The 23624-nt window shown below is 51.9% G+C and overlaps 1 protein-coding gene across 15 annotated transcripts in view; it reads right to left on the reverse strand.

Annotated features, from left to right (window-relative positions):
* The window catches only part of CAMTA1 (calmodulin binding transcription activator 1), an 891439-nt gene that overhangs the window by 47781 nt on the left and 820034 nt on the right, over positions 1-23624 (reverse strand). The window contains exons 1-2 of one of the 15 annotated variants that reach the window (XM_082390193.1): positions 5697-5874; positions 4320-4398 (exon numbers count right to left, since the gene is read on the reverse strand). The exons of 12 other annotated variants lie outside the window; for them this stretch is intronic. In XM_082390193.1, the coding sequence (XP_082246319.1) occupies positions 4320-4359 (40 nt within the window). In that variant the 5' untranslated portion in view covers positions 4360-4398; positions 5697-5874. Of the gene's footprint in view, positions 1-4319; positions 4399-5490; positions 5549-5696; positions 5875-23624 lie in introns of those variants that run through there. 2 more of the 15 variants (XM_082390194.1, XM_082390195.1) reach the window with 2 other exon arrangements.

A 23624-nucleotide genomic window follows, 5' to 3' on the forward strand; every position in this document is an offset into this window, starting at 1 on the left:
TTGAAAGCCTCGTTATGAGCTTCTGCGGTTTCAGAACGAAGGGTGCTTTCTTTGGGAATGTGATAGTTAAGGGTGAAGATTAGCACAGTGCACCTGCCCAGAATCTTTTTCCCGGTCCCTGGCCATGGCACCGTGCTTCTCATTTGGGAGATGCCCTATGCTCAGCTCAGGTGGTTCTCACCACAATTCTTGTCTCCAGGGGTGGGTGAGCCAGGTCTTCCTAATGAGAGTACTACCCCTCCTCATTCAAGTGATTGGACACATGAGTCAAGCTGGGCCAGTAAGGACAGAACATTTCCTGGAACTACTGGGAAAGAAGTGCTGTCTTCCTGAAGATATTTGCTAAATTGGCAAAATATAAGCCTGGAGCTTTGAGCGGGTCATCTTGCTATTGCTCCAGGAACCCCTGCCCGAGAATAAAATCAACAGAGAGGAGAGGAGAGCCAAGAGAGGGAGAGACAGGTTTCTAATGACATCACTTGAGCATCTGGAACCAGCTATACTTAAAGACAACACCAAAACTGGACTTCATGAGAGTCAATAAATTCTCTTTTTTACAGAAGCCAGTTTGAGTTGGAGCTCTGTCATCTAAAGCTAAAGGAAGAGCCTCAGGTGAATCCATCAATGTGGATCCTTTTAATAAATAAATCCTGGTTAAATTCTGCTTCCACAGACACACACACACACAGACACACACACACACACACAGACACACACACACACAAATCAATATCATTAAACAGACCTTAGTGGTAGTACATAAGAATCATTTGAAGCTCTCTATAAAACATGGGATAAATTTTGGCAGAAATAAGCTGTCATGCTCATTTGAAACATTCTGATTACCCAAAAATCAGAAAAACAGAGAAAGGTATACTGAGCTCCTGTCTAGCTGGCGATCTTCTGTTGTTGAATTAAATACCTTCAGAAGTATCCTAACTCATTCACGCCTTAAGTTACTGCCAAATTGACTATCATAACTACAGTTACATCCCACACAAGAGAATCATTACAGAACACTGCGATTTAAAGAGAGTTATGAATTATCTGGTCCAGGCGCTTTCGATAGGTTTTGACTGTGGCCCACAGAAAGAAACAGAACCCAGTACACACACACATACACGTGTGTGCGTGCGTGCACACACACACACACACACACACACACCCCTGAAACAAAAACTTCCCAAATTGATACTTACCCATACTATGAGCAGTGCATTCTGATTTTAATAACTGATGATGTTGACCACTAAGTTAATTTCCTGAGCCACTACTAATAGGCTTAGAAAACAGGTAAGGCACTGATCCAGGACTGTAAGGTGATTTACCTACGATTTCTCATTTACTTAGAGACAGAGCTAAAACGAAAACCTAGTACTCATCCTACCATATTATATTCAAGCAAACAGTTGTTACCTCTACACATTCCTAGACAGCAAGCTTCTGGCCAATCTTAAGAAATCCCGAAAGGCGACTAAGACCCTGCTATTTTACACTGACACAGGCCAAGACTTTTAGGGCCACTTCGAGACCACTTAAATGGCAACCCAAATCCACTACGGACCTTGAATGGACCTGAATGGGAGACCCTGTGGAGTTTGTGTCTAAATTACCAACAGGCAGGACTGAACTGAATGCATGAGATAGGATCAGAGTCGGGTGTGTTTTAGAACTTTCTTGTTAACGTTCTTCTCACTCTATCCAAGGAGTAACACCATGCATATAATTTTCTGGTTAACTAACAGTATTTATGAAACTCCACCTCCCAGGTTCCACTGCGCTAGGGGTAGTCGGGGAAGATACAGCTTCAGTGCCACCCTGCCCAGCAAAGAGCTGCTCATCTAATCTGGGAGACGAGGGGAAAGGGTTCATTAATGAGATCAGGCGTGAGTTAGGCTCAGAGAATAAGGAGGAAGAATTTTAAATGGAGAGCGGGAATGCAATACACGCTGAGTAGCTGCTGGCGGACGGGGGAAGGCGGACTAACAGAGTGGGAGCAGATTTGGAGGGTGGTGAAAGTCAGAAGAAGGAAGGTGAAGAAACATAGACTAACTGGTCAATTTTGGTACTTGATAAATGGTAATTTAATATATTTGGAGGCACTTATAACAAAGAAAAGTCGGTCTTTTGACTTCAGGACAATCCACTCAGGAAGGGTTAAGGCCATCACTGATGACCTTCATGATCACGAGCTCCAATGTCCTCAGGTGAGGGGTCACCCAGCAGGTTCCCAGCTGCTTCCTAAGTGTTCAACGTGACCAATGTTAACATGCAGTCTTTAAGGTAATTCAATGCAGCGTGTCTAGACTTCTCCCACCATCACTCAAACTTCATTGATGGCTGTCAGAATTTCCATGGAATATAAGAAAACGCATGGTGTGTAAGGTGTCATAAAGACAGGATTAAGCCTGTGTCACTTCTTCTACAACCGACAGAGAGCCTAGAAGGCAGTTCATGGCCTGCCTCTAGAAAGTGTGGGAGGCTTTATGGAATGAATGTCGTTTACTAACTTCATTCGTCCCCATTTCACCTTCCTGGACCCTCACTTTCCTTTTGCCTACTCCCTCTTTATCTCACCTATTCTCACTGCTTAATATGTATCTCTGTAAGCTCCCTTAAACACCCTTTTTAAAAAAAAAAAAAAAAAAAGGTTAGGTGTATGCAAATAAACTACATCGCGTGTGGATGCCAAAAGCTTTTTGGCAAAGGAATATATAACTGAAATAAACTCCCAAATATTCTGCTTATATAGTGTGACAAGATGCCACGGTTGATATTTAACAACGAAGACCTGGCACCACTCAGAGGGTCTTCTTTCAAAAAGATCGATGGGATACAAATATTAACCCACGTTAAGTCAGAGAGAGCAAAGCCCTTTAAATGTGAGAAGATACAGCAGGCACAAAAAAACAATTGGGAAAGGGATGGGGAAGTAACACTGCTAAGGAAGAATAAAGGACTTCCCGAAACCACTGCACCGGCTAAAGAATGGTGCCACGTTTAACAAAATGGTCTTTACTGCCCCTTCTGGGTGAAACCTAAAGTTGAGCTTTAAATAAATGTAAATGTAAAAACAAAATGTAAAAATAAAATTTTCCTTAAACATTTTTAAAAGGCAGCCTACAAGTACAGTTCTGCAACGTCAGAAGTTCACAATCCAAGTTCACAAGGATTGAAAACATCAGAAAAATTATGATGGTTCCCAAAGGAAATTCTAGGTTACCAAAATGGACATTTCTGGCAGTGCCAGAAGGCGAGGGATCTTGAGCCGAGCATCTGAATTGTAGCCATCGATACCAGTCTCATACCTTTCACGCGGGAAACTTTCAAGGTCAACTGATTCTTTAACTTCACCATCTTTCTCATGTGAAGTAAAAAATTTTCTGTGCCACCTGTTACCCATGTTTTCTAGGACAGCCCAACATGAACGTCCTGCAGCAGGGCCAGATGCTGTTACAGGCAGGAAGGCCCAGCAGAGCCCTCCACAGAGAACCAAAGAAAATAATAATGTGTCTCTGCGTGTCTATCACAAAAGCGGAAGAGTTAATAAGAATCCTTAAAGGATACAATGTTGTTATTAACTACTGCATTAAATACTGTGTTTCCATTTAGGTTATTTGGAACACAATTAATTAGAATGCCTGGGTCCAGGTCCCTTAGGAATTCCAGGCAGTCCTCTGCTGTTTTCACCAATCGGAATTTATTTGGGAAATGCATACCCTGTAAGTAAATGCTATTTTCTAGAACATTAAACATTATTATTCCCGAAATCTAACACTAAGAAAAAGAGAAACATAAGCTTATTTGCTATCGTCTAATTTTGGTCTTAAAATAATAAATATACTTCTATAAACAAACACCATGGAAAGCGCTACTGCTTAACATATTTCTTTTTATCAGGTTCCCAAGCAACAGTTTCTCTATATGACAGATCCTGTAGGGAAACTCTCCAAACCATTCCTTTAGACAGAGAGAGAAGAGGACTCCTTTATATACAGCCAGCCATTTTCCGTATGTGACACAACTTTGGGGGATCACAATTTTTAAATTTCAGGTTTTGGCCTCACTGATGGGAAAAATATAATGCATTCAAACAAACAAATACACGAGGCACTTCATAATTATCTGAGAGCACTTCTCATGTTTACTGTATCTGCTTTGCCAATTACATCAATATATTTCAGACTAACCAGTAGAAATCATACCAAGCAATGGTGGACAAAATCCAAAACAGGCTTTAAGTCTGCCATCATTCCCTGGTGAAGTAATTGATTAGGAAGATTATTTGCAAGAGTACTATATTTTCGGAAATTTGATGCCTGCAGAAATCGACGAAGATTGAAAAATGGTCTCAAACATTTGACCACCGTCAGGACCGGCCCTGACATTGGGCCATCCCTAGGAAACCAAAGCAGGAGAGATCTTATAAATGCAAGAAGGCCACGCGGAGCCTGGCTGGTGGAAGCAAGGGTCAATGCGCCTCTCCAGTCCCTGCTCTGCAGGGAAGCAAAGCTCTCAGGAAGTTCTTCCAAACCTTTAGTCTCTGAACTCAACCAACTTTCCCCGCCGTGTTCTACGCACGGATTAATAAAACGTTCATTCACTCCATTGGCCTGCTAGGAAAAGGCAGCCTCCAACCGCCTTGTCCCGCAGAGGCGTCTGGGGCCGAGGGCCAGTCTGTCCCGGCCACTCTCCCTGCCAAGCGGGCACTTGTCCCTGCTGCTCTCCTCTCGCCCTTCTCCCCGTGGAGCGGGCGCCTGGCCCCGCCCCTCTCCCTGCGCCCCAACCAGGGGGCACCCGGCCCCGCCCCTCTCCCCACGCCTGGCCGCGGGAGCGAGCACTCGATCCGAAAAGCCCGCCGCCCAGACGCGCCTCGAAAACGAAAACCAGCCGGCGGCCCCACGGGCGTCCGCGCCGCTCGCGCCCGGCCGCCCCCTGCGCCCGCCCCGACGCGGCCACTCCCCGCACGCGCGTCCCCAGACCGCCACTCACCCAAACACTCCCACGAGCTCGCGCGCACACGCGTGTTCTCACACCCACGCCAGCCCCCACCGCCTCGCAGCAACACTCGCGCGCGCGCTCCCGGCCTCGTTCCTCCCGCTCCCCCACTAGCTCCACGAACACGCGTGGTGCCATCCCCCTCACCCACGCTCGCTCGGTAAACACGCCGGGCGCCACGCGCACTCGCGCCTCAAAACACACTCAGTCCCTGCGCTCTCTCCATCAGCTCACGCGCCCCCTCACCCTCCCACTCGCACCATAAACACCCGTGTCCGTACCTCCGCTCCGCAAACACGCTCACGCCCTCCCCCTCGCTCCATCAACACGCGCTCCGCACGCTCAGCCAAACACCCCCTCCCGCACGCTCGCCCCGTAAACACGCGCCGGGCCCCACGCACACTCGCGCGTCCAAACACAATCCCCCCTCGCGTGAACACGCGCGCCCCTCCCACGCCCCCCCATCCTCCACAAACGCGCGTGTCCTCGCACGCGCTCCTCCGACACACTGGCTTCCCCCTCGCGTAAACACGCGCGCCCCCGCCGCGGGCACGGGTGCTCCCCACGCCCCGGCCGCGGCGCGCGCCCGGGCCCGGCCCCGCCCCCGCGCGCCCGGCCGGCCCGCGCGCCCCCGCCGGCCACCGCCCTCGCCCCGCACGCGCCCGGCCGACTCTCCCCTTGGCCGCACGCACACTCACTCCGACTTGGTGAGCACGACCAACGCTCGGTCGGGCTGGCGCCGAGCCGCCTCTGTCTTCCTACTCCTCCCGCGCGGCCCCGCCCGGCCCGGCCCCGACAGCCCAGCCCTGCCCCGACCCGCTCAGCTCCACACGCCGCGGCTGGAACGACTCGGGCTCCGGGTACCGCTGTCTCCCCGCCACAGCCCGAGTGCGGCGCCCGGGCCAATAGCGGGGCGCGGCGGTGAGCTCACCGGCCTCGGCCCCGCCCCCTGGGCCCCGCGGACCAATCGGAGGGCGCTACGTCACCCGGAGCCGGGCAGAGGCAGGTGTGGGGCGCGGAGCCGCTCGGCGCGGGGACTGCGCCGGAACTGCGCCCGAGACCCGCGGCGCCGCGCTGGACGGCGGCGGTCCCGGCCCGGAGGGTGCGGGCGGAGCGCGGTCCCGGGCTCGCCACGGCCCCTCGAGATGCCGTCGCCCGCTCCCCCGCCCAGATTCCGGGAGGCCCGCCAGCCGGGTGGCCACGGTCCCCTCGAGGGCAGGGACGACTCCGAGCCCGACGGCCGCGCCCGCTCCCCCGGGCCCACAGCCCCGGGCGGCCTCCTCTGGGGCCCGCGCCGCGCGGGAGGGGCGCTCAGGCCGCGTGCTCCCGGCCTGCGGAGCCACCCCTCGCCCGGCCGCCGACTCCCCGCCCCGCGGCGCCGTCGGGTCCGCTCGGGAGCCCCGCACCCTGGGGCCCCGCGTACCCGGGCCCGGGCTCCCGGCGCAGCCCCGGCGCGCCCTGCGGCGGCGGCGGCGGCGGCGGCGGCGTCTGCAATGCAGCCACGGGAGGAGCCGGCGCTGCGCTGCGCCGCGCCGCGAGCGGGGGAGCGCGGAGGGCTGGGCGGGAAGGAGGGGCGCGGGGCGCGGTGAGCCGGCCGACGGCTGCGGAGCCGGGGCAGCGCCCGGGAGGCCGCCGGGGCACTTGGGCGGGTCCCGGGGTCGGAGTGCGGCGGGGCCCGGGTCGTCGGCCAGGGCGGGGCCGAGGATGTCTGGGCAGGGGCGCTGCAGGACGGCTCCCGTGGGAGTTCAGGAGTGTCCAAGGCGCCCATTCCGGCGGCGCAGGGCCTGACCTCCTTAACTGAAGTTCTAGGGCCTTTGCCCATCCCTCGGCTCTAACCCTGGTGTCCAAAAGTTCTGGCTTCGGCTTTCTCACTTGGATGCTTCTGCATAGTATCGCTTGCTTCCCGCCTCAAGCCCAAGTCACACCTCTCCATCAAGACTCAAGTCTGCAAGCAGCCTTCCCAGGCATCCCAAATGGACACCACCACCCCTTCTCCTTTCCCTGTAACAGGTGCAGTCCTGCCAATTCAATTAACCCCACCCACGGCCTTGCACATAGAAAGTGCTTGACCCGTGCAGACTTGTGATGAGTCCATCTTCTCTTTTTTCCCTCATGTTCTCAAAGATCGTAAAAACTGGTTATGTCTCCTTTCTGCCATCTGGGTTAAAAAGTCTCGAAAGATGGGGGCAGAGTCTCTTTTACTGAGCCTACCCAAACGCACACGAAAACAACCACAGAATTTTGCACAGCCGTCAAGACTGTACAACCAAAACTGAGTCGTTGTTTAGAGACCAAGCCCAAGGACATCCCTAGTGGGGCTGGCTCCCATCCTGTGCCACGCCTCTGAGCCAGCAAAGCAAGCAGGTGGAGTATGGTCTCACTCTTGGGGCCGACGGCTGATTCTAAACCTCAGCAAGTCCCTCACCTGCCCCGGCAAAGTCAGAACACTCGAACGCACTCACAATCCAGCTCCAACAAGTCCTTCATATTCCCACCCCCATTGCCTCTGCCCTGCTCTCACCACACTGGACCCCTGCGCTTCCCTGCTCTGCTTATGCACTTTCCCCCCCTTTATCTGCTAGGGGCATTCTTACCCATTCATTGAGGCCTGGCTCAGATCCCCTGGCTGCTCTCAGCGGAGCAGACCCAGGAGCATTGTTATGCATTACTATTTCAGCACTCTGTTGCCTCCAGGAGAGGCAATGTAAGGGTAGTAGTCGGGGACAATGTTAGATTCTCCCATTTGCTAACTGTGTTCCCCATGGGCTGTGCCTTCAGATCTATGGGTGAGAATTAGATGAGCCAATAGATGTCAGGTGCTTACACCAGTGGTGCCTGACACATAAGTTACACTCAATACAAGTTCGCTCTTGTTGCCATCAGAATCAGGGTGTCTTGGAGTGGTGGATAGTGGCTGGAAAGGAGTGGGGGTGGGTTTCTGGGTTTCTGGTAATGTTCTCTTCTTGACCTGGGCACTGGTTTTAGTTTGTGAAAACTCATTGAGCTGAGTTTCACGTACTTACGATATATGCAATTTCCATATGTACTGTACCTTAATAAGAAGTATTTTTAAAAGTTAGTTGTTGTTAGCTGGGAAGGAGACACCTCTAATCTCTTTGAGAACAGGAATGGAGTCTTAACTTATCTTGGCACCTTGCACAATTCCAGGCACGGTGGAAGGATTCAGCTAATAGTTGTTGAATTGCTCTGAGTAGATTGTGAGCAACAGAGACCAACTGGGGAGGTGGGATCATGAGGGGCAATACCTGCCTTTATACACGCAGTGCAGGGAACTCAGGATGATTGGGTCCAGGTTCAGCCACCTGGACCCCAGCTAAAGAAAAAGCCTCCAGACTTTTCTTTCAGATGGGGAACTTTGTTGTTGTTGTGTGGTTTTTGTTTGTTTGGTTTTGGTTTTTTTCTTCCCCCTTGGATTTGCTTTTGAAAAGGCAGAAGTTCAGCTCTCATTCAGCCCTGGGCATCCCACCTGCCTGCCATGACCCTTCACCCTTCCTCCAGCAGCTCATGTCCACCTGGCATGAAAGAAACGTTTAGCCATGGCTGCTTCAGCACATTGGCTGGTCCCTGATGTCAGAGTTGGGGTCAGCAGCCTGGAGCTCTCCTTCCAGGCAGCCCGAGGTGACATTTCTGCACTAAGAAAGTCCTCAGCTGGGGCCATTCCCCTCTTGGAAGATCTGCCGCTCTCCTTCCCCTCTGCACCTCTGTCTCGGGGTGGAGGCCACAAGAGCAAGTGCCCTCCCTGGGCCCACACCTGGAAAGGCAGGCGGAGCTGGGGCAGGGTGAGCTGGATGCTTCCGGAGTAAGCTCAGAGCTCAGGCAGTGTGCTGGCAGGGTGTCTTTCCTCGTGGGTATTCATGCTCCTCTCTTCCAGGTTAGGAAATGACAGGGTGAGACAGGCATGTGCTTCAAGCAAATTCTTCCACTAGGTTTTTATGGGGCTTTGAGTATACCTGGGTCATTTTTTTAAATAGTGAAGAAGAAAACTTTGCTCGGTGATGACTTCACTTGGTAGCACCCAGACCAAGTGCAACTGTTGCATCTTAAAGCAGAGATGGTGTGTCCATATCCCAGCCCTAACCTCTGCTGAGGGTCTCAGGAGGATGAAGGGAACTACAGTTTGTCGGGTACCTGATATCTGCCTGCTATTACGCTAGACACTCACATACACTGCTACTATTTCTCCTGCAAGCTGGATATTGTACAGAGGGAAAAATGAGGCTGCAAGGAGTCAGATAACTTGCCTAAAGTCATACAGACCGTATGCAGCAGGTCTGGGTTTCAAGTTCTGAACCTGCACTCATTCTGCCCCTGTGATGGCTCTCCAAGTACCTAAAAATTCTTGCCATCATTAAGATTCCCTTTGTTTAAGAAAGCAGTCTGGGAAATTTCTAAGAAACAGGACTTCTTTTCTTCAGCCCCGGCAACTGTGATGATTGTTTATGTCAAGATGTAGATTCTACTGGGCCAGGTTCCTGAGTAACTATGATGAATAGGACCTTCCTTACCAACTGGCATTGGACTTGAGCGTGAGAGAGAAATAAATCATTTGACATGGGGTTGTTTGTTACTGCAGCATAACTTCACTTTTCCTATCTCATAAGAAATCAAATATGTTTCTGCATATATCAACTTCTAATAAAAAATAATCAAATAGTAGTCCTAAACTAAGTGACAACTTAAAAATAAATGCAAGATGCATATTCATTGTATCTTTAAGGCCTTATGAAATATAAAAGTATTTTTAGAGACCATGGGTAAGAGTGACAAAATAATTCAATGGGGAAAGGATAGTCTTTTCAACAAATAGGGCTGGAGTAACTGGATGTCCCCATGTAAAAGAATGAAGTTGGGCCCCTACCTCACACCATTTGTAAAAATTAATTCAAAATGGATCAAAGACTTAAATATAAAAGCCAAACTACAAATGTCTTAGAAGAAAATGTCGAGAGAAATCTTCATGTCCTTGGATTTGGCAATGGTTTCTTAGCTATGGCATCAAACCACAAGCAACCAAAAAAAAAAAAAAAAAAAAAATTGGGTTTCATCAAAATCAAAAACATTTGTGCTTCAAAGGACACCATCAAGAAAGTGAAAAAGGCAATTCACTGAATGGGGAAAATATTTGTAAATCATATACATGATAAGGAACTTGTATTCCTTATCATTCTTACAACTCAAGAATAAAAAGCAACCTTTTTTTTTTTTTAAAATGGGCAGAGGATCTGAATAGATATTTCCCCAGAGAAGATAAACAAATGGCTAATAGCACATGAAAAGCACGTGAAAATATGCTCAGCAACATTAATCACTGGGGAAATGTAAATCAGAATCACTAATCAAAACCACAAAAATGCAAATCAGATACCACTTCACATCCACAGGATGTCTATAATAAAAAAGATGGGCAATAACAAGTGTTGGTGAGGATGTGGAGAAACTGAAACACTCCTACCCTGCTGGTGGGAATGTAAAATAGTGCAGCTGCTTTGGAAAATAGTCTGGCTCTTCCTCAAAAGTTTACTCATAGAGTTACCATATGACCCCACAATTCCACTCCACGTATATACCCAAGAGAAATGAAGACATATGTCCACACATATGGACATTTATATGGCAAAAAAAAGGAATGAAGAACTGACACCTGCTACAACATGGATGGACCTTGAAGAAATAATGCTAAGTGAAAGAAGCCAGTCCAAACGAACACATATGATATGACTCCAGAACGGGCAGACTTATAGAGATTGCAAGTAGATGAATAGTTGCCTTAGGCGGGGGAGGAGGGAGGAGCCTGGGGGCAGTGGGACAGGACTGTTAATGGGTAAAATGGTTTCTTTTTGGAGGAATAAACTTGTTCAAAAATTGGGTTGTGATATTGACTGTACAACCCTGTGAATAGACTAAAAAACTTTGAATTGTACACTTTAAATGGGTGAATTGTATGGTATGTTAATTATATCTCAGTGGAGATATATACACACACACAATAAGAGGAAGAGAAAAAGAATGAAGTATAAAAAGAATCAGTGGATTTATTTTAGAAGAGAAAACTGAGTGATGGGAAAAGGAAAACCAAGATCAGGAGGGTCTGATGGCTGATCCTTTGTCAGTGGGTCCCCTCTTGCTCACTGAGCCCCTGTGTCCGGCCCTCGGTGGGATATGGTGGCAGCAGGTGGAGAATGTGGCCTGGCTAGGTGACTGCTCAGTGAGGAGACAAGACAGACACAGGGGAGGCGCTGAATCCCGTGATGGTGACCCCATGGGGCAGAAGGATGATGGAAGAGAGCACCTGTCTAATTGTGCTTCTGAAGGATTGTGAAAAGGCCAGGGGTGAGTCCATCAAGTTCCCACTTGTTGTGACTGCCTCCTCGACAGCTAGGGATCCTGGAGAGAACCGTGGCCTGAACTTGGGGTCCCCTTGGAGAGGTCCCTGATAGGCCGGGCTTCTCCATCACAATGGTTGGCTGATTCAGGGGTGAAGGTGAGCTTTGCAGAGAGCCTCAGACACCTCAGCTGAGCTGCCAATGTCCTTGTCAGACCCCTGAGCCTCCCATGGGAGAGAGGCGCTGGGTGGGGGCAGGGCAGCCCGGACCCTGGTTCCTGCATCACCACTAACTACCTGTGTGCCAAGCTCCTTTCTCTTCCTATGCCTCACTTTCCTCTTCTGCAAAATGAGGTCTAAGGCCATGCAGATGGGGTCCTGGTGCAGGTCCAGTGGGACCTGACACAGCAAGCACCCCTGTGCTTTGGCTGCAGGGACTGTGGATTTGAAATGACCAGTCCCGTGAATGCAGCTGTGTGCATGCCCCCAGGCAACCCACAGCATTGAGGACACTGGCACATGCTTGCTGTTTTGAGCCACTCAGCTTTGGGGTGGTTTGTTACGCAGCATTAGATTACTGTAGGGGACAGCTGTATGAGACAAGGTGTTTGCTACCAGGACAAACCGTGCTGCCGGGATTGGTATCAGCCCGGGAAGACTGTCAGCTCAGTCTGGGAACTTGGGGGTTTCTCTTAAGGGCCAAGATGCAGAAAGAGAATCCAAAGAAGTTGGAGGAAAGAAACCACCTTCACACACTCTCCCTGATGGCTCATACAGGCCCATCCATTCCCTCTGCCCCCTCCCCCAGGATTATACACATGCCAGATGGTAAAATACATGGCTAGTCTCCTATGAGAGTGGGGGACGTGCTCTGCTCTAAGGAGCAACAGAGTCAAAAGGCGGATAATCCAACATACATTCAGGAAGTGGTAACATGTGGTGATAAAGCACCCAATGGGCTTTAGTATCTGCAGCCCTGAGCTGCGTGACAAAGGACAAGTCACCTGACGAGATTCAGCTTCCTTGTCAGTAAAATGGGGATGGAAACATCACCTGGGAGAGGATGAAATAGGGAGAGGATGAAATTGGATAATGAATGTAAAGTGGGAGCCCAGGGACTAGGGGGCGCCCTGGGTGGGGCTTGGGGACGAGGACCAAGGACCCATGCCAGTGTGGCTCATGGTCCCACCCAGGCCTTCCAACTCACCAAGGTCCCATCTGCTCTAGGACTCTGGGCAGAATGGTCCTCATGGACAAGGAGGTATAGCCTCCATGGACAGAATAGTGAAGACAGCTTAATAGGCAGATGCCACCTGGGGAGGGGAGAGACCTGGTTCTTCCTCTTGGGATGGGAGCTGCCATCATCATCATCACCATCACCATCATCATCACCATCATCATCATCACCATCATCATCACCATCATCACCATCGTCATCATCATCATCATCATCATCATCACCATCATCATCACCATCATCATCATCACCATCATCATCATCATCATCATCACCATCATCATCATCATCATCATCATCATCATCACCATCATCATCACCACCATCATCATCATCATCAAGATAATATTTGCTGGGTGACTACATTCTTTACACATGTTAATTCCTTTCATCGTCACACCAAGTTTGTGCAGTGGGTGTTCCTATTACCATGGTTTTACAGAGGAGGAAACTGAGGCACAGGGGGTTACGTAATTTGCCCTGGACTGTGCACTAGTGAGCAGCAGAGACCCCGATCCCCCGCACTCCTGAGCTGGAGCTCTTAGCTGCTTCTCTGCTCGGCCCCATGTGAGAGCTAAAGAAACAGCCTCCGTGACAGTACAACGGGGTGAAGGGCCCCTCCTTAACCAAAAGACAGGCTTGGCAGCTTGGCTGGCAGGGCCGAGGCCCCTTCCTCCCCCCAGCACTCTCCCTGAAGCTGTGCCTGTCAACGCAACACCACCCTTTGGTACCAGGAGTCTGGGTGGCACACCGCAGACATACTCAAGGAGATGGGTTCTGTCTGGCCTGGGGACCCTCTAAGCTGGGCCAGCCAGGCCTGGGCTTCTGCCTGGGCTTTATTCGAAGCAGGAGCCTAAAAGCCCTTGAGGGCAGAGTAGCCAAGTGGTGAGGTCCCTGCTCGGGAGGCAGAAGGGCCGGGGCACTGTTTCCAGCTCTGACCCCTTGGAAAGACTCTATTCTCTGGCCTCAGTGTGCTCATCTGTAAAACAGGGATGATAATAGTAGCCGCATCCCAAGGTCATCATAAGGACTATTTGTGAAGCTCATAGCGCGGTGCCCAAAAGGTGTTAGCACCGTGTCTCAGCTAAACAATAGGGCAAGGTGACTAGTCCACACCTTGGCCAAGATAGCCAGAAAACTCAGGCGCAAGCCAGCAAAACTCCAGATGAGGCCTCTGGCCTGGGGTGGGGGGGGGTCTGAGTTGTGGGCCCACCATGGGGTCTCAAAGGGCAGGTCTGGGGCCTTGGCAAAGCCCTCATGACAGTGATGAAATCCTCTTCATGCAGGACATCTCATTTTTGGAGAATGGCTCTGTTATGGGCTGAGTTTTTACACCCCCAGAAATTCATAGATTGAAACCCTGACTCACAGGACCTCAGAACGGGACTGTATTTGGAATCAGGACCTTAAAGGAAGTGATTAGATTAAAAGGAGCCTGTTAGGGTGGACCCTAACCCAATCTGACTGGTGTCCTTATACGAGAAGGATATTGGGACACACAAAGAGACAGCACACAGAGAAAAGGCCGTGTGAGGACACAGCGAGAAGGCGGCTGTCTGCAAGACAAGAAGACAGGCCTCAAAAGAAACCAAACCTGCCCACACCTTGATCTTGAACTTCTAGCCTCCAGAACTGTGAAAAAATAAATGTCTATTGTTTCAGCCGTTCCATCTGCGGTATGTTACCTGGTAGTAACAAAGACAAGCTAAGACAAGCTTTGTCTTCTAAGCCCGGCTCCCCACGTGTCCATGCATCTCTTTACCTGGCTGAGGGCTCATAGACCTTCAAGTGCAGAACGCTATGGCTCCCTGTTCAAGGTCATGCTTGCCAAATCAGGGCCCAACCCTCCTGCGGATCTTTCCAGAGACGATCTCAGGAAGCTTCGGTCTTTGGGGTCTGAGAGCATCACAGGCGCCCACTGGGCTGCTGTTGTATGGCCCAGTGGGGTCACAGTTAAGAACAGCGGTGTTTACTCAGAAGGTACACTCAAAATGCACTTACTAAAGCTGCTGTGGTATACTTTCTTACGAAGTAGATATTATTCATTTTTTTTAAACTTGGGAACCTGATTAAGGAGAAATGAGTATATTCGACTGAAGGTGACAACAGTCAAAAGACCGGATATTTACGCTGAAGACCACTTTGAAATCACCATCCTGACAGTTGCTGTGACCAAACCCTGAAGCTTAGACACTGGTGGTAACAAGAGCTGGGAAGTTCCCCTTTTAGGGAAGCAACCAGCAGCTTTCTACAAATAATCAATCATTACCGAGGTCACCAGGGGAGGGGCTTGTCAAATCCCGCTCTGTTACCGAAACGAAGGAAAAGCAATCAAAAGGGAAGGCGCAATTAGAGGCCAGTGCATCTTAGGCTACAACCATCTCACCACACGCCTCGGAGAAGCAGAGCTGACAGGTTGAGCTCAGGGAGAGTTTTGGACACCTTAGGTGCTCAACACCGTTACTGAGAAAAACAAAAGAGTGGCCAGGGAAAAGCACAGATGTGTTACACACACATGGGTGCCCCCATCCCCAGTTGGTCTCTGACACCCTGGTATCTGCTGTGGCCCCTCAAAGGGCAGCCACATCCCCACGCAGGCCTGCAGCTCGCGGGCTTCTGGACCACTGAAGCCGGGTCAGTCCCTGGCTTGGCCCTGCTGCCTGAGAAGCACCATCCGCATCAAAGTGAAATCCCCTGGGATGCTGTCACTAGAAATGCAGCCCCACCCAAGGATCCTCCCAGCTTTAACTCACTTTCAAGTAACTTAAAACAATGCCAGGGCCTTTCAGCAAATATAAAATGAGCCCCCGCTCACTTTCTTCTGGGAATCAAAACCGAGAATGCTGGGGGAGGAATGATGTCTGGAAGTGCAGTCAGGGGGCCTGGAGGTTCACACTTCCTGCTGCACGACTGCTCTCTGCTCAGAGCTGGCTTTTTCTCCTGCTGCTTTTCCAGGAACGGGCAGAAAGACTCGTGATAAATGCATCAGCCATCTCCAAGTGCCAGGGCACTGGAGGCTTCGAATGCATCAAGCCGGACCTCGTAAGGCCACATCTGCAGGACTTCTGGGCGGGCCCTGCTTGGAGCTACACACTAGAGCTTCCCCTGGCTTTAGCTGTTCCTGGGGGACCCAGGCCAGGCCTTCTGATGTCATAATAAACATCACTGAGCTTATAAAATTAGAGCATTGCTGCATTTTTCATGTCTGAGAATCACACTGAATTGTTCACATCTTAGAAGATGGCCGAATGCTGCATCTAGGTTTTCTCTTTCTCTTAAAGGTGAATTATTGAACAGGAATGCTCTTTGCCCAGGACCCCACCCTGGCTCTGAGATTCCCATGTGCACCCAACTGGTTACCATTTGCAAGGTCAGATCCACTCCCATCGGTGTTGGGGGAAAAAAGAGGAGCACTGTTGGAGGAGGGGCTTCCTCCAGGGGGTGGGGGGAGGGAGAAGGCTGAGTGGCAGCTCCAAATGGAGCTGCTCACAACCCTTCAGCAGCAAATGGAGCCAACAGGAGAACACTTCAGTGAGGAAAGAACACTGCTGGAGCCAGGGGTGCTGTCTGCAGGATGGAGACGGGATGCAGGTTCATTTACAGAGCATCACGGGCCGTGGCACAGGTGAGTAATTTAAAGAGCTAATTGAGATAATATGTGAGAATAATAACCTTAGCCGTCAAAGGCTCTTAAAATTTCTCATTGGACTTCACATCGAAGTGGATGGATCTGTAATGTAGTGAATTTCACATCTCTGCCCAGGAAATCTTGAGCTTTGCACAGGATTCTCTGCAGAAGACAAAGTAGTTGCCCAAACCATTTTTCATAATAAAATGTGTTCTTGAGCCCCAGAGAATTGCTGAGCACTACACAATATCCGCGTAGGGGTGACACTTTGAAAACAACGGCAACAACAACAGCAAAAACCATGTCAGACACTCAGCGTTTCCTCTCGAGACAAGAACAGCAAGAAGAAATTGGTCTGCTGGGTGAGGAGCAGGGGAGACAGGCTGGTGGGGGCAGAGGAGGGGAGGTGCAATTCTGCGCAGTAGAGACTTTAACCTTGACCAAAGAGAGGTCTGGCTTTTGTCCTTGCCTTCCGGGAGGTGATCTCTAAGCCCTTGGAATGTCCTGCTGGAGGGAGTGGCTTAGTTTGCCTGAGTCACTGGAGAGTCCTCCAGTATGATTTAAGGTAGGAGCCGGTTACAGTGGAGAGTTGTAGGGTAGGGCTGGCCACTCTAGAAGGATCAACCACGCGATTTAGGGTAAGAACTTTAGGTTACACAGTTTCAGCCAACTCGGGAGAGACCGGAGACCGAGATCAGCCATGAGGGCAATCCCTCACGCCTACGTGGCAGAGCCCCAAGAAAAACTCTGGACACCAAGGCTCAGGTGAGCTTCCCTGATTGGTGATTTTCCATGAGCACTGTCACACATCGATCCAGGGACATTAATGCTGACCACAACCCACGGGAGAAGACGATGGAAGGTGGGTGTTTGGTGCCCTCCTGGACCCTGCTGGACACACTTCTTCCCTTGGCTGGTTTCCATCTGGATTCCTTTGATGTAATAGGCTGTAACTGGGAGTATAACAGCTTTCATGGCCTCTATGAGTCCTTTCCATGAATGATGGAAACCGAGCATGGATTGTGAGTTGGCTGACTGTTTGCACATTCTTTCTACATATGGAGAGCGTTCCTCTGAACAAACATAGTTTTCATACAGAGTTAACCCCTGTCAAGTGCATTCTCTTCCTGATGGGAGCACAGAGGGACTCCCTGCCCCTCTCACGTGCTCCCCTAATACTCGGAACCTGCCTCTATGGGGCACTCATCACACCAACTGTGCTGTCTGGCTTGCCTCATGTCCTGGGCCATGCACTCCTGGAGGTAGGGGCACGCCCAGTTGACCCAGTTGACTCAGCAGGTACCAGTGACCGATGGGCAGGTGTACAGGCTGCCTTCTACCAAAGCTGTTTCTTCCATTGTGGTTTATGACCTGGCTGAGGAGGGAGGTGCCTACCTACGAATGTGGGGTCACAAGTGCCGGAGGAGGTGGATATCGTGAGGCTTCAACAGGGTCATGAACAGGAAGCTGTTGGCATGGGGCCTGGCTGGAATGGCTGTCACTGTCATACCAGAGCACTTTGGTGCAGTGAATTCCATGGAGATGGGTGTGGATAGGCAGGTTCTCATGGGTCCTGACTCAGCTACCCACCTACCAACTCATTCATTCACTCACCAGGCTAAGGTAGGGCTGGGTCAGACAATGAGGGAGTCACAGAGGGTCAGATGAGGCCCTCCTCCAGACCCCAGCATGGTGACACACCATGCAGGGACTTGCCAAGGACCTGATTGGGAAGTCCCCATCCTCTCTGAGGTCCAGAGGGGAGATGGGTCTGAGCAGCTCAGGGAGGAGACTTGCTTTTTCTCTTCCTTTTCCAAATCCAGGGAGCTGAGTAGTGAATTCTCTGCCCCTGAAAAGCTCTGAAGGCAGCCTCAAGGGCACATTTTTAATAAAGGTCAAGCTTCTGCATTCTTGCCTTGAGTTATTTGCCTGAAGCTTGTCCAGTGACAGGGAAACCAGAAAGGGGTTGATGGTGCCTGGTCAGTTCTGGACACCCTCCTCAGCTGCTTCTGACATCAGGGATCCTGTAGCCTAAAGCTGGAGTCAGTCAGCAGTGTCACAAAGACACCACTGTCTGTCCATCCATCCGTCCATCCATCCATCCGTCCGTCCTTCTGTCCATCCGTCTGTCCATCCATCCATCCGTCTATCCCTTGAAGAAATATTTATTGAGCTCCTACTGTGTTCCTGGCCTCTTAGGGCATGATTATAACTAAGACAAAAGTCCTTGGCCTCAGAACTCAGCTATATTCTCAACTTTGTCAATTTCACCCACACCCTTTGACCCATTTCTTCCCAGGCCACCTCCATGCAGTCACGTCACAGAGGTCTCTCTCCTGCCCACATGCTTCTCTGAGCTCTGGAGCCTAAGTCCACTCACTTGCTGTTGTTGACTTTTCCCATGGATGTCCCAAAGGCCCTTCAAACTCAGCCCAACTCGTGACCGGTCCTCCTCCAGGGTGCATGACACGGAGCCCCCATACCTAACCCATCTACAAGTCCTACTGATGCTACCTCCTGAATCTCTCTTGATGGTCCCCTTTTTCCAGAACCGCCAAGTCCAGCATCATCTCTAGCCTGGAGGATTCACTGGTCTACCCTCGCCAGCTCTGGCTCTCCTTCAATCCGTTCTCCGTGCAGCAGCCAAGAGCACTTCTCGAAATGCAAACTTGGTCATGTCCATGCCTCTCAAACCTTCCATGGCTTTCCTCTACTTGGGGATAAAGCCAGCACTCCTCAGCCTGGCTGGTGCCTGGGTACCCCCTCTAACCTGTCTGGTCTGATCCCCACACAAGGTGGCTCCCTTATATCCACGAGGCTCCCTCCCACCACAGGGCTGTCTGTGCATGCTGTTCCCCATGCTGTTCCCTCCCCTCTCCATGGAGTTAACTTCTGCTCCTCCCTCAGACCTCAGTGCAGGGGCCACTTCTTCAAGAAATCCCTCCCAGACCTCCTCTTAACCCTCCATTACAAGCTCCCCACACACTTATTTGTGCAAAGGCTAGGCGTTCAGGTCTGGTTTTTCCTCTGCTAGATGGTAAGCTGGGTGAGCACAGGAAACTCATCTGCTCGTTTTCATTCACTCCTTTGTTCTAATCCCAGCACTGGCCCAGGGCCTGGCGCCTACTGGGGGCTCCAGTACCAGTTAGGGAATAAATGATTACAAAGGAAGAATTGCTAAGGGAGGAATTTACAAAGTGTAATGGAAAAGCCAAATAAAAAGAAGGCATCCTGTGTGGGGGGCAGTGGAATGAGGGGGGAAGTCAGCTTTTAGAGGGAAAGGGCCTTACAGTAGAAATTTTCAATGGAGCAGGAGTTCTCTAAAGCAGCCACAGGAGAAATAACCTGAGAGACCAGAGGGAACGGCATGTGTGAAGGCCTCGAGGTGAGAAACACTACAGTATGTTTGGGGAAATCTGGGTATTTTGGTAGAGAGGAGGGGAGAGCCTTGTGCAGGGGGAGAGGAGGGGAGGGCTGAAGATGAGCCGAGAAAGACAGGCCGAGGGCAGCTTAGAAAGTGTCTTGGATTCCGTGCTGCAGAGTCAGAGTTGATCCTGACCTTCCCAGAAGACCACGCCCCTCCCAACAGGTGCCGCTGGCAGCCCCGCCTCCGTTTCTAACTCATCGTGCTGCACTGGGTTACAATCACCAGTTTTTGGGTCTGTCTCTCCCAGGGGATCGCACCTTGCACAGCGCCTGGCACACAGTGGGTTCTCGTCAATCCTTTCCAAAGGCATCAGTGATACACAGCATGGATGGGGAGGGAAAGAATGTGGCGGGAGGAAGGCCAGCGGGGAGGCTCCAAGCCCGGGTGTGTGATGCTGAAGGCCTGAGATAGAAAAATGGTAGAGGACCCGGAAGATGGGAGGAGGAAGCCCTGGGGGTCCTACTTTGCAAACTGCTTGGCTGGGGGGAAGAGGGTCGTGGGGAAGGGAGAAGCAGGGATGAAGGATGTTTCTAGCTCTGGAGGCCCCCATCGGATGCAGCATAACTGCAGTAGGGAGAAGAGGCGCAGAGGAAGGCTCTCATTGTGTGGAGGTCAGGAGCCGGTGGGTGGGGTCAGACCACTATGTATGATCCTCTCGGCATCACCTGCTCACTGTGTGTCTGCGTCCTCATCTGTAGGATGGGGGACCTCGTACGTAGTTGGGAAGTCTGAGTGAATCGATACGCGTAAACGCTTCGTGGATAGGGCCTGGCAGGTGGTGGCACGTAGATGTCAGCTGCAGTAACCTCTGGGTGGGCAGCTCTGTGCCAACAGGTCTGCCAGCTCTCCCTCGTGTCTCAAGACCAAGGGATGCAGCTTTGGTGCCGTTGAGGCGACCCAAGGCGTCAGCAGCTCTTCTAAAAGTGGGTGCCACCAAATGGGGTGAGGGCCCATCTCGGACCTGGGCAGGAGAAAGGACACTCGGGGGACCTCTCCATCTGCTGATGTCAGGACTGGCCCAGGGCCTCAGCCGGCTGGTTTCTCACCTGCCCTGTGTCCCGGCTTCCGGAGTCTGTGAGTCTGGCTGTGGGATGGAGAAGGGGAAGTGGGTGGAGGGAGCAGGGCACACACTGATCTAGAGTCGGGAGGGCTTCTGTCCTGATCCGGCAGTGGTTTGGGGCAAGTCGCCGCTCTTCTGGTGGCCCAGATTCCTTCCAGAGGGATGAGGAGGTTGGACAATGCGACAACCATTTCTTTCAAGTTCTAACTCTCGAAGATTCTAAGTCTGTTTCTGATGTATCAACTATTTCCACTCTGCCACGGATTTTTTTAAATGTCTCCCATTATTAAGTATGGAACATCTGACACGTACCTGCCTGTCACTTTTTTTTCCTCAAACAAAGGACTTTAAGTTCACAGGTGGAACATGTCAGCAGTTGAGGGAGCTGGTCTTCAGCCTATCAGACTCTTGTGAATGTCTCGTTGTCACAGAGGCGGGAGACAAGGTCAGTCGCTGGGCTGCTTGGAAAGGATCAGAAACGTGTGTATTTGGGGGAGTTTTTAAAAGGAGAGGGCTTGTGCTCGCCCCACCCAGAGGCTGGGATCTGGGTCATTGGTAGGGGAGGCGGGGGTCTCCTCTCATCCAGCTCCAGGACCTCCAGGACCCCGCTTCCTTCTGGAGGCCACACCAGCCCCCGCTCCGCCCACGGCCCCTTCTCCTTGCTCACGGGGCGATGTCCTGGGTCTCCCCGTCTCAGGACCATTGCTCCCACTGCTGGGTAAACAGATCAGCATCTCCATTATTTTCCAGGGAGGTGTATTCCGGGGCCGGATCCTAGGAAAGGCTAAGGAAGCCTGTAAAACGCTGGCCTGAACTGGCCGTCTCCCCAGGCGTGCTGGTCTTTCTGGGATCCCAGCTCTGCCAAGAGGCCTTTCTTCGAGGCTATGCCCCCTGCAGCACAGCTGACCCGCGTCTAAATGACGTGGTGGAGGAATGGGAGTCCGATGTAACTGATTTAGGAGGGAGCAGGACTTCCAGGCAGCCGTTGGGCCTATCTGCAGGATTCCCGCATTCCGGCCACAGCCAGTGGTCGGGGGTTGAGAGCCGTCTCCACTGGGTCTGACATCCACCTACCGTTTGGCGGGTGAGTCACAGTTTGTTCCTGCTTTGGGACTTGGCACCAGTCCCTGCACCCCAGTGGGGAGCAACTGGGAGGGAGTTTGTCCCTGGGACTCAGAGCAGGTGTGGATGTCTCCCTGAGCCCGGGGCCAGGGAAGCTGCCTCTCTGGGGCCTGCAGACCTGTGGGATGGTTTTCTGGGCCAACAGCAGAGGGCAAGGCAGGAAAGGCAGGGCCCGGGGCTTTTTCTCTGGCTGCACGAGGAGGGGTTGGGGGCACAAGACCTCCTGGGCCAGGTCTTTCCTGTCCCAGCCTGGGGAGAGTCAGGGATCTGAGCTCAGAGACAGGCTACCAGAGTTTTCAGCCACTTCTCCGGGTTCTTTAAATTCACGGAGCTCCCTCCTGCCGTGGGGTCTTCCTACGTGTGGTTTCCTCTGCCTGAAACGCTCTGCTCCCCTTCTCCTGGTATTAAAACGGCTGCCACACCCTTTTTCTTGAAACACCCTCTTCTCCTGGCCTCCCCGTGGTCACATCCTCCCCGACTTCCTCCTCTCGCTGGATGCTTCTCCTCAGCCCCTTTGCCAGCAACTTTTCTGCTTGACATTTAAATACTGGGGGAGCCCATGCTTGACCCTGTGCCCTCTCCTCTCCTTTATCCACCCTCTTTCGTGGAGCAACTGCCTCTAGACCCATGGCTTTAAATTCCATTGCTGAGCTGATGACATCTAAATTTTATCTCCTTTCTGGGCCCCTCCTTGGCCTGCAGACTTTCCAACCCAACTGTACACTTGGCAACTCTAATAGGCTGTCAACCAGAATATGACCAAAACCCACTCGAGATTCCCTCTCTCCCACCTTCTTCAAACTCCTCCATCTCAGGAAATGGTCCCCTGTCCCCCACCATTGTTTAAGCCCCAAATCTAGGCACTGCCCATCCTTCTCTTTCTCATCCTCCGTGTTCAAATCATCAGCAGGGCCCATGACTCTACCCCACAAAAGTCCCCAAACTGTGTCTCTTGGGATTCATCATCACCGGCCTTGTCGGAGCCACTCTCATCTCTTGCCCGCACTGATGCAAGAGCGGCCGGGGTGGTCGCCCTGTGAGTAGAGACACAATTCATGCTCCAGACAGCAGCCGGGGCGGGGGCGGGGTGGTCCTGAAAACATAACTGAGTGTGTCACCTCACTGGCTTATAACCCTCCCACTGTCCTCAGGATAAAGTCCCAGCCCCCTGCCCTGGCTGATGGGCCCCCGGAGGCCCGGCCCCTTCTCCTTCCGCTGCACCTCCCCTTAGCCTGCTCACCAGGGCGGCCCCTACACACCAGGCTCCGTGTCTCCCAGGGAACTCTGTTCTGTGATTCCCTCGGCCTGGAACGTCCTTCCCAGGATCTTAGCGTGTGCGTCCTTTCTGACATAGCGCCTCCCCAGAGAGGCCTCCGCCGGCCGCCGACCTCAAGCAGCCACCCTGGCACCCTCTACCAGGCTGCCCGCGGTAAGTGCCCCGATATTTCCTCTGTGATGTGTTTGTTATCTTTCTCCCGCCTCTAGAACGTAAAGCCCACGAGAACGAAGGTCCCCCGCAGTCAGAGCGGTGCCTGGTGATGCAAGAAGGGATGACCCTCGTGGAAGGAGGCAAGAGTGGAGGCCAGGAGCCAGAGTAGGATGTGCAAGAACATTTGGGGCCGAGTCAGGGTGGTGGCAGAGGGGATGGAGAGAAGTGGGGGAAATTAGGGAGAGAAGGCCACTAGGATGGTGACGGGCTTGGGGGGGGGCAGGTGTGAGCAGGGGGTATCAGGAATGACTCTGGGGTGGACTTTCTGCCGAGGTTGTAGGAGGTATAGGGTCGGGAGGGGGCGCGTGGCAACAAGAGAA

This window comes from Balaenoptera borealis (assembly GCF_965194805.1).
Source record: "Balaenoptera borealis genome assembly, chromosome: 1".
NCBI lineage: Eukaryota > Metazoa > Chordata > Mammalia > Artiodactyla > Balaenopteridae > Balaenoptera > Balaenoptera borealis.